Source organism: Alosa pseudoharengus, unplaced genomic scaffold (assembly GCF_046254945.1).
Source record: "Alosa pseudoharengus isolate Yale_2024_CS ecotype anadromous, Long Island Sound unplaced genomic scaffold, YU_APseudo_1.1 YU_APseudo_1.1_scf_10, whole genome shotgun sequence".
Taxonomy (NCBI): Eukaryota; Metazoa; Chordata; class Actinopteri; order Clupeiformes; family Clupeidae; genus Alosa; species Alosa pseudoharengus.
Window position 1 is genome coordinate 24741498 of NW_027468565.1, and position 11355 is coordinate 24752852.

At 46.4% G+C, this 11355-nt stretch overlaps 1 protein-coding gene across 1 annotated transcript; it reads right to left on the reverse strand.

The window, feature by feature from the left end:
• Nucleotides 1-274: 274 nt before the first annotated feature.
• On the reverse strand, nt 275-10708 carry slc27a2 (solute carrier family 27 member 2). Its single transcript, XM_076268529.1, has 10 exons — nt 10084-10708; nt 7646-7858; nt 6914-7072; nt 6658-6782; nt 3405-3599; nt 2647-2737; nt 1672-1870; nt 1430-1527; nt 1166-1296; nt 275-787 (listed from the first exon to the last, which is right to left on the reverse strand). The coding sequence occupies exons 1-10, from the start codon at nt 10595-10597 to the stop codon at nt 611-613; spliced, it is 1902 nt and encodes a 633-aa protein (XP_076124644.1). The 5' UTR covers nt 10598-10708; the 3' UTR covers nt 275-610.
• Nucleotides 10709-11355: the final 647 nt, after the last annotated feature.

Genomic DNA, 11355 nt, shown 5'->3' on the forward strand with positions numbered 1-11355 from the left:
CACTTGTAATGTGTGTTTTAATCAGTGTGTGTGTTTTGTGAAGTTCCAGGTGCATCTTCTAAATTATACTTCTGAAGTCAAATCTCAGGCCTGTGATTGGTCAGATTGGTCTGCGTGCCCCTCCTACCAGCCAGTGTCAGTCTACTGCCTGACCGGTTGACCCTCATGGCTGTCACCCGAGTGGATTTAATATATCAAAGCCGTCAACATGGCCTCTGCAACGCCTTAGCACAGAAGTTCTCTTGGCATGCGGTTTTCAAAGACGTTACGAGAGTTGCTTTTATTAGTAATTTATTATTTTGTAGAAATTACATTTTTCCATTTAGAACCGTATCGGTTCTTCCATTTAGAACAGTATCGGTTAGACGTCAGACGTGCCGTAGTGGAGCGTCTGCCTGAGAACACGGTCCAGTCTGCTGGGCTGCGTACTGTGTCTGAAGGACGTGGACCGCTGAACAGCTGCTTTAGTTCTACTCTACGTGTGATTAATGTACAAGTCCTCCCTGAGATTAGTCATAAGGCTATCTGTGTTAATTCCTGGAAATACAGAACCCGAAGAACAAGAACCGCTACGGTGCTGCTTCAGCCACAGTCCGCCTCTCTCCACTGGCTACAGCTTGATCTCTCTGGCCAGGATCGAGTCGTAGATCTGACTGGTGAGCGGCACGTACTTCTTCTCTTCCAGGTGCAGGAAGTAAAGGTCGTCCTGAATGACCCCGGGGTCAAAGCCCTCCTCCACCAGCTTCACTTTCTTCATCTTGAAGGTTCCGGTCATCTCCAGACAGCTCTGAAATGCAGGCAGGTGAGCAGGGTTACCGTTAGTCAGCGCTGAAGCACAGGACGGACCTCACAGCAGAGGGGAACGCTGAGAGATACACTGATACCTGATAATAATCTTACGGTCCTCACACACACACTTATACTGGTCTCGGGTCTCTTTTAGTCCTCACACACACACACCACATGCTACTGATCTCAGTTCTGTGATAGTCCTCATACAGACCGTATGCTGCTGATCTGTGTGATCCTATTGGTGCCCACCTGAATGCTGCTGATCTGTGCCATCCTATTGGTGCCCACCTGAATGCTGCTGATCTGTGCCATCCTATTGGTGCCCACTTGAATGCTGCTGATTGAGGTGTTCTGTGACACTCTCCTCACTCACCTGGATGCGTATGAAGCGCGGCCTGGCGTAAACAGGCAGGTAGTTGGCCACGTGACGACAGGTGTCGACACAATCAAACTCCTTCCCTTCCTGTAACGTGATGGCAGCCATCCCGATCCTGCCCTCATGACCTGCCACACAGATGAACAGACGGGTGTCACTTTACATCTTGGACATGAAACTACAGGGGGGTGTGTGTGTGTGTGTGTGTGTGTGTGTGAGATCTAAAAACTACCGCCTCAGGACCAGCCAATCCCGTCTCACCTGGCACTTTGACACCATAGACGTTGGCCTCATCGATGCAGTCCACCGTGCTCAGGATGTCGGCTACCTCCGTCGTAGCCACATTCTCCCCCTTCCACCTGCCGTCAGAACACGCTCAGCATGAGTGCAGAACACAGAAGTGTAGGACACAGAACACGGTCAGCCTCCTGTCCATAGCAGTTACCCAGAAGCCCTCCTGTCCATAGCAGTTACCCAGAAGCCCACCTGTTCAGAGCAGTTACCTGAAAGTGTCGCCCACGCGGTCCTGGAAGTAGACGAAGTTGTGGTGGTCGATCTTCAGGAGGTCTCCGCTGTTGAAGTACAGGTCTCCTTTCACAAACACGTCCTGCAGACGCTTCTTCTCCGTCTGCTGCTTGTTCCCGGCGTAGCCCACGAACGGAGAGTGTTTCGTTATCCTCCCCACCAGCAGCCCCGTCTCGCCTACAAATATACACAAACCGTCACCACCTCATGGAACACACACACACACACACAGTCACCTCCTCATGGAACACACGCACCTAGGCTAATACAGTGGTTCTTTTTTGACAAGGAAGAACATACATTCAAAACTGGCCCCCTGATCATCCCCCAGTGTAATTGGCTCATTCATTCTGGCCCCCTGATCCTCCCCCAGTGTAATTGGCTCATTCAATCTGGCCCCCTGATCATCCCCCAGTGTAATTGGCTCATTCAATCGTTCCCTCACTTTCCACCTCAAGATGGTGTGTGGTGAGCATTCTGGCGCATAATGGCTGCTGTGCAATACCCAAGGTGGGTTCCCTCTTCACTGTGAAGTGCTTTGGTTGCGAGAAAAGCACTATATAAATGTTATCACAAGCAGGAAATGAGCTGCTGTCTCTGGAGTGTTCTAAAAGTATTGGCCATTCGCTCCTCTGGGTGTCAGTCTGCTGTCGGCTTTTGAAGTCACTCTACATAAGGCCCCAGAGCGCAAGGTGGAGAAACAGATGTGTGAACAGGAGAAAGAAATGACACAAACATAAATATACGGAGTCTATAAAATAGAATGAAAGGACATTTTAGAATGTCTCAAACCAACAAAACATCTTAGACTTATCTAAGGTCTGGTTATTCACTTTATCTGTTCTTCAACCATGACCAACAGACAGCAGAACTAAAGGCAGTGACCTTTAACCTTCACCTATGACCTTCAACCTTCACCTGTCCCCAGGGCTGACCCTCTGAGAGCGACTGACCTTTGGCGGCTTTCACACAGAGCCCCTCAGCGTTGCGCACAGGCTCCTCCTTGTCTGCGTCGAACTTGATCAGCGAGTACGGGAAGATCCGCTACAGCAGGACAGGAGGAACACACTTTAGAACACTACAGCAGGACAGGAGGAACACGCTTTAGAACACTACAGCAGGACAGGAGGAACACGCTTTAGAATGCTACAGCAGGAACACGCTTTAGAACACTACAGCAGGACAGGACGAACACACTTAAAAAAGCTACAGCAGGAACATGCTTTAGAACGCTACATCAGGACAGCAGGAACACGCTTTAGAACGCTACAGCAGGACAGGAGGAACACACTTTAGAAAGCTACAGCAGGAACATGCTTTAGAACGCTACAGCAGGAAAACGCTTTAGAACGCTACAGCAGGAACACATTTTAGAATGCTACAGGAGGAACGCACTTTACAAAGCTACAGCAGGAACATACTTTAAAGAGCAATTTGTTCTTGCAAAAAATGTGGAAAGGGGAGGTCTAAAAATAGTTTAAATAAATCAATACAGTTCAAGTTCAAGACACAATAAGGTCCAATTGAAGAATGAATGAAGGTGCAGCATACCGCTGGACTAGCGGGATATCTGGGACATGGAACTCGACTGAAGCCAGAGTGTGTTTAATGCCCCGTAAAGAAACGGCTGGTTAACTGATCAGCGCTCGGCAGTTCGTGGGCCTTGAGCGGACGCCCTCAGGGATGCGGCAGGGGCAGATCGGCGACTCACCTTGTGCAGGAAGTTGACACGTCCCACCACGCCGACCTTGGTGGTGTAGTTGATGAAGCCGACGTTTCCCTCGGTGGCAGCGTACAGCTCACGCACGTAGATGTTGCCGAAACGCTGCAGGAACTCGTTCCAGACGTCAGTGCGCACACCGTTGCCAATAGCGATCCGCACCTTGTGATTTTTCTCGTTGTCTTTCTGTAAGGGAGGCCAGGAACACTGATTTGCTCTCTGGTTATGGACACAGTTGACCAGTCAAACACGCTTAAGAATACACACTGGACAATATGGAGGACAAGCCACAAATTAGTAGCCTGGCAAGCCAGACCCACATTAAGATGGTGGGTCTGGGAACACACCAGGGCAGGGCTCAATCCAAGGGGCGGGATAACCGGTTGTCTTTCACATTCCCTCTGCACGCAATAGGATAGCGCCCCATGCGTTTTCCCACCAGTGGAGCTAGTTGGTAGATCAAACTTTTGCCGTATCTGATCGGTAAAACTCTGAATACATATTTCTTTCTAAGGAATGACTTCAGTGCCGTTCTTTGTTCTTTTCTCAAAGAAAAGCTTAACTCCAAGTCTTTGAGTCACGGCCAATGCCGATTCTAAAGACCGCTTCCCATCTTCTTTGTTTTCAAGTAGCAGGGAATTCACACGGAGCCGTCGCAACTCTGTCATTATGTTATGTCCGCCCACCAACTCTATACACAATGTGATTGGCCTGACCAGAGTTTGGTTTTTCCAGCTCGCAAGCCAACGGAGAGTTGCTAGACGACCCTGCTGCAAATTCCGTTTGCTGCCGCTAGAGTGCGTCTAGATGTGTGTGTGTGTGTGTGTGTGTGTGTGTGTGTGTGTGTGTGTGTGTGTGTGTGTGTGTGTGTGTGTGTGTGTGTGTGTGTGTGTGTGTGTGTGTGTGTGTGTGTGTGTGTGTGTGTGTGTGTGTGTGTGTGTGTGTGTGTGTGTGTGTGTGTGTGTGTGTGTGTGTGTGTGTGTGTGTGTGTGTGCGCGTGTGTGTGCGCGCGCGCGCTCACCTGTGGGGTGTTAAAGGTGTGTGTGTAAGTATAGTATCTTTTGATCCTGTGAGGGTGATTGTCTCTGATTTATCCCAATCCGTGAATTAGTGAAACACACACAGGATGGATGTGGGCATGGGAGAGCAATGCTCAACCACTTTCCCCGCCCACATTTTTCCTACTGGGTCGGGGATCGAACCGGCAACCCTTCGGTTACAAGCCCGAAGCCCTAACCCAGGGGTGGGCAAACTTTTTGGCTCAAGGGCCACATTGGGTTTTGAAAATTGGCTGGCGGGCCGCACATCCCAACCCCCCCCCCACGACACACGCATAAAAAAAAATACATTTTTTATAGCCTATAATTTAGTATGAAAAGTATTTGTTTTAAAATACTGCTAATTTGTTTTAAAAATACTGCTAATTTTATGCTGTTTAACAAATGTATAAATTGTGCACTGTCGCTTTAAGACAGTCGCTTTAATTCACGTTTATTTCTCAATGATCTTCTGCCTGCTCCGCTATGGCTAGTGCTGTACCTACGGCTGGGCCCTCTCACAGTTTTTAAATGGTCAGTAGTGGGAACTACTGTTGCCTTCATGATTTCCTTTTAAAACTTTCTTATAAGAAACGTTAGATCTGCTGCAAAGGAGATAACTAAGAGTTAACTTAGAGATAACATCATGTTAAACTATTTAACATGATGTTTTGACATTGACATTGTAAACGTTATCTAAGGAGAGTGAAAAGCAGTTTGCAGTAAAGCTAACCAACGTCGTCTCTATCGCAGGAAAAAAATAGCGAGCAGCCTGATAACTAAATGAAATGCTCGGCGGGCCGGATGAAAGTGCTTGGCGGGCCGGATCCGGCCCGAGGGCCGCAGTTTGCCCACCCCTGCCCTAACCAGTAGGCTCAAGTGGGTGTGTGTGTGTGTGTGTGTGTGTGTGTGTGTGTGTGTGTGTGTGTGTGTGTGTGTGTGTGTGTGTGTGTGTGTGTGTGTGTGTGTGTGTGTGTGTGGGGACAGGAGGAACACACTTTAGAAAGCTACAACAGGAACATACTTTAGAAAGCTACAACAGGGACACAATTTAGAACGCTACAGCAGGAACATACTTTAGAACGCTACAGCAGGAACACACTTTAGAACAGCACACACTTTAGAAAGCAAGGAAAGTTCATTCATAAGAGCAATTTGTTCTTGCACAAAATGTGGAAAGGGGAGTTAAAATAGTTAAAATAAATCAATACAGTTCAAGTTCAAGACACAATAAGGTCCAGTTGCACAAAATGTGGAAAGGGGAGTTAAAATAGTTAAAATAAATCAATACAGTTCAAGTTCAAGACACAATAAGGTCCAGTTGAAGAGGTGTGTGTAAGTATAGTACTCTTTTGATCCTGTGAGGGAAATTTGGTCTCTGCATTTATCCCAATCCGTGAATTAGTGAAACACACTCAGCACACATTGTACACACAGTGAGGTGAAGCACACACTAATCCCGGCGCAGTGAGCTGCCTGCTACAGTGGCGCTCGGGGAGCAGTGAGGGGGTAGGTGCCTTGCTCAAGGGCACTTCAGCCATGGATGTGGGCATGGGAGAGTGTGTGTACGCGCTCACCTGTGGGGTGTTAGAGGGGTGTGTGTTGAGAGAAAATGGAATTGAACATTATGTCCAATACTTTAATATGTTGGTTTAATGTGCAGAATTGGGCCCAATATTCAGTATGTAGTTTAATGTTCTGCATTTCTCACTAGTGGGTCATACTAAAAGTATGATTCTACGTCTGCATCATGACCCTGTGTGATATCTGTAATGTTCTCTTAAACATGATAATGTAAGGCGCCAGAGTGGATATCACTTGCTGTTGTCTATTCTGCGTCAACAGTCATTTTAGTCATTGATTAAGGTAGACTGAATGTCTCCTGGCGTTGCCACAGTCACTGTATGATTATCTATTTCTTACTGTTGGGTACTTAAACCCTGGATGATTCTGTGTCAAGTCGGAGACGCATATTCTGGAGTACGCTGTGCTACGGGTGTGCCTCTCTCCTGTATACAGCCTAATAAACCTTGCATCTTGATTTGTACTTCTTCGTGACTGGATCTCAACAGTTTGTACGCGCTCACCTGTGGGGTGTTAGAGGTGTGTGTGTGTGCGCTCACCTGTGGGGTGTTAGAGGCGTGTGTGTGTGTGTGTGTGTGCTCACCTGTGGGGTGTTAGAGGTGTGTGTGTGTGTGTGTGCTCACCTGTGGGGTGTTACAGAGGTACCGTAGTGTCTCCCCGATGTACTGCATCACGGTCACATCGTGCTTCCTGCAGTCCTCCCAGAACTGCGAGGCCGAGAACTTTCTCCGGAGAACCACAGTGATGCCTGCAGGCAGGACGACAATAAGAGCATGTGAGTTACTTGGGTCATCACGACCGCAGTGATGTCTGAGCGTGTGAGTGACTCGGGTCATCACGTCGGCCGTGACGTCTGAGTGCGTCTGAGGGAGGAGCTACCTCTCTCGATGGATCCGGCGAGGCCGATGAGAAAGCCTGCGCTGTGGTAGAGCGGCAGGTTGATGTAGAAGACGTCTGTGCTGGTCACCCCAGACATGGCCTGGACGAAGGAGGCCGCCCACACCCTCTCATGGGTCACTAGTGCAGCCTTGGGAAGACCTGGGGGGGGGGGCACCACCAAAACAAACCTCTTCATTGTGAAAATTAAAATCAATCAGGAGTTGTCTCAGGTATGGATGTATAAGAGTTGTCTCAGGTACGGGTATATAGGAGTTGTCTCAAAAATGGATGTACAGATGTTTAGGAGTTGGCTCAGGTACGGATGTATAGGAGTTGTCTCAGGTATGGATGTACGGATGTATAGGAGTTGTCTCAGGTACGGATGTAAGTAAGTAAGTAAGTAAGTAAGTATCTTGATCCCGTGAGGGAAATTTGGTCTCTGCATTTATCCCAATCCGTGAATTAGTGAAACACTCTCAGCACACAGTGGACACAGTGAGGTGAAGCACACACTAATCCCGGCCCAGCAAGCTCCCTGCTACAACGGCTCGGGGAACAGTGAGGGGTTAGGTGCCTTGCTCAAGAGCACTTCAGCCATTCCTACTGGTCTGGGTTCGAACCAGCAACCCTCCGGTTACAAGTCTGAAGCCCTAACCAGTAGGCCACAGTTGCCCTGCACTGCTGGATGTATAGGAGTTATCTCAGGTATGGATGTATAGGAGTTGTCTCTACCTGTAGTGCCTGAGGTGTAGATGTAGAGGGCGATGCTCCTGATGCCCACGTTGGCGCGAAGCGAGCGTGGGATAGGTGTCTCTGGTGCCTGGCTAATCGCTTCGGAGATGCAGCTGATGCCATCTGTGGTGCCCTTCTCGTCGGACAGCAGGTACACGGATATGCCCTGCTCCTTCAACACTGGCAGCACGTCCTCCACTGCTGACCGCAGCTCTGAAGGAGCGCAGGGAACGCAGGTGACTCATCCGTCCACAACAGGCTTCAGTGATGACTATTTGTATCAGTCTTGGGCAGAAACATTTCAACTCACCAATCAATGGCCTAGTTGTGTTGCATATCAATAACACTCTTGGTTAAATATGATGGATCCAGAATGATTTGACTTTTGAGAGGTGTTTTCACCACATATACACTACCAGGGAAAAGGAGACACTTATTTCCATTCCACTCCATTATAGACAGAATACCTTCAACATGTTTAGTTCTAACAGCAGTTTTTACTAACAGGTTTTTCACCTGGGACCTGAGAGGAGGAGAAGGTGTGTACTGCGCAAGCATGTCTGATAGGTATTTAGGTCCTGCTCCATTTACTGATTTATAAACAAGCAGTAGTGCTTTAAAGCCAATTCTGTGACTTACTGGAAGCCAGTGCAGGGACTTAAGAATTGGAGTAATGTGGTCAGTTCTTTTAGTGTTTGTGAGAATCCTAGCAGCTGCATTTTTGTATCACCTGAAGCTGTTTAATAGTCTTTTTAGGAAAGCCTGTGAACAGTCCATTGCAGTAATCAGCCCTGCTGGAGATAAATGCATGAATGAGTTTTTATTTTGACATCAACCCTCTAAGTTGGTGACATCAACCCTCTAAGTTGGTCTAAAATGGCAATATTTTTGAGGTGGTAAAAAGCTAATTTAGTTATCGCTTTCATGTGACTGTTGTAATTTAGATCACTGTCAATAATACACCAAGATTTTTAACAGTATCCTTTGCGTTCAACCCTTGTGTCAAGGAGAAAAAAACAATGCAAATGATCGCAGCTGGTATTCTGTCTATAATGGAGTGGAATGGAAATGTATAAGTGTCTCCAAACTTTTGACTGGTAGTGTATATTTCTGTGTGGTCTGAGTAAGTCTTACTTCCACCCTAATTAAACTACACTTAATACAGGATATACAAGCTCCACTGTGACCTGCCCCTTCATACAATAACTGCCTTGACAAAACCACACCAGATAACAATAATCTGTGCTCCACCCTGAAGGCTACACACTTCCATAAATCCAGCTCTAACTCTTAACTTGATAGCCTACCTCAGACCCTCCGCCTAGTCCTGCAAGGGATACACCAGACAAAGTATCGGAGTCTTAATCTGTCACGGTATTTAACAGGTTAACCTGTAATAATGTCGCAGAATTAGTAATTTCCCCACTCGGTCGGTAGAACTTGTTGACCTGTGGGGAGAACGGGGTAAATTGAGCATAGGAGTAAGATGAGCACCCCTTTGTTCTAGGACAGGGGTTCCCAAACTTTTCCACAACAAGGCCCCCCAAATACCACTAGGTTCTGGCCAAGGACCCCCTTGATGTGTTATTAAACCTATCGACAATACTACGGCAAATGTAAAAATACATTAAGCTAATCCTAATAATTATTTTAGCCACAAGCACTTCGCGATGGAGCATACAGTGTGTAAAAATTGTATTTGGGGCTTTCTGCTACAGTATATGAGAGCTATAATTTTTCCAAGTCATCATCATGGGAAATATAATTTTCAGATATGCGTCACATTATTATAATGCCATTGTATAACAATCCTCATAGTAATAGGTATATTTTAAACTTTTCAAATGTATTTATTTGTTGCTTTTATTTTTCCCTCCAACTTGCTGAGGCCCCCCTGGCACCCCTTTGCGGCCCCCACTTTGAAAACCACTGTTCTAGGAAAACGCAAACAAATGTTGGGATTTGTTACTGGAATAGACAAAAGGTTATGGCCCCAAAACATTACAGGGATTTTATACTATTTAATTATTGGCATAGAGCGCACATAACCAACAGACACAAAATATTACTAAGAATATATCAGAACAGACCCTCTATGTTCTACAAATTCAGTTTTTATCAAAAATCAGTTTTACATGCAGACTAAAATGAGTAACTTTACTGGAAAGTTAGGCTATTTAGGATGTAGGCCCTATCTGACAGCTCAACCAAGCGTGAGAAGATCAATAATCAGGACACGATGCAGGTTGGTTACACAAGAACCACGTGTCTGGATTTTATTTATTTCCCCTTAGAAAAATACGCATGGCGTCACGTTTTCTCCCCCCACAAATCCCAAATCACGTTTAATTTACATTACAACATTAAAACTGCGAAACCTGCAATCTGCGCACTGTAAACCCGATGATTTCGTGATCAGTGACACTCGCGTCACCTACCTGCAGCCGCGATTAGAACTTTGGCTCCTGAACAGGAGAAACAGTGCAGCAGTGATTTCGCCCTTATGTTGTAGTTGAGAAGCGCCACAGGGCAGCCAAGTTTGGCCAGGCCCAGCCATGTCCATGCATAACAAGGCTCATTCCCCAAGAACAAGGCGACAGTATCCCCTTCTTTGAGCGAGGCATAAGTCCGTAAAGCATTGGCTACTTTATTGCTCTGTTTGTCAACCTCCAGATAAGTGTACGACTTTCCTTCAAAGTGAATGAAGATCTTATTCGGATGTTTCTTCACAGCATCCAAAAAACAATCCAGAATGCTATAGAGGGGTTTCCCTCTTTTGTATTTGGTAAGCCTGATTCCAAATCGAATCGTTTTAAGAATGTACCTAAGATCCTGAAAAAAATACGGGAAGAACGGTTTCAGTATTGCTGGCAAAACAGCCAACCCCGCTAAAATAGTTAGCCAGACGTACATGCTGCGCGCAGTTATGTTGACATACGAAGCTAGCTCCATGCGCAGGCAACATTTAGCGATAACGCATTCTGTAAGTTAGCACGACTCACCAGAAGATTAAATATCAGTCTGATTTCATGTTATGTCTCTGCGTGCAAGCTCAGTCAGATGTACTCCTTGGTTCCACCCCCAATTTATGATCCGAATGCGGTTGCCAGATGTGCTACTGTGCTAAGCTCCATTCCTCTCAATACCCCAAATCCACAAACCATAGTTAAACATATCAGCTGAGTTAGCGTAATCCTTCTGAATGCTGGATTTCGGATTTGTTGGAAATTTGGTGACCAAATTCATGGATGTTTCGATCATGAACTCGTGATGGGGCTGACTAGACTTCACTCACTGCGTTTCAGCCCGATCATTTTGATGAGGCAAGCTCTTGTCTACGACATATAGCCCTATGGTAAAAAATAATGGAGAAATATGAACTACGTGTTTTCTCTCGCAGACGCATCTGCTGGTATTCATCGCTTACTAAGCCTATTTTAATGATTTTTCTGTGTGCGGCTCAGTCACGTATTAGACATATTCGTGTGTGTATCTGGCAACCCTATGTTCACAGTGTACACTTCAATTTGAGGGAGGCATACCAAAGGGCGAATGTGCGTCCGGGGATTGGATAACACAAAGAGATCACATTTAGGTAAAAGTTCATCGTAGTAAAGTCTACCTCCGCAACCCCCATCTGAGAGCTGCGACTAGGGGCTTCTCTGAGTGATTCCATGGTTGAGTTATACCAAAATGCTGCTGTAAAATCT

Bases quoted from the DNA above. Each gene is read 5' to 3' on its own strand.
- slc27a2 (XM_076268529.1), bottom strand. From the start codon at position 10,597: ATGGAGCTAGCTTCGTATGTCAACATAACTGCGCGCAGCATGTACGTC. The intron at 3,600-6,657 runs GTGAGCACACAC...CCTCCCTTACAG, and splicing joins ACCTCTGTAACACCCCACAG to AAAGACAACGAGAAAAATCA. The intron at 788-1,165 runs GTGAGTGAGGAG...CCTGCATTTCAG, and splicing joins CGCGCTTCATACGCATCCAG to AGCTGTCTGGAGATGACCGG.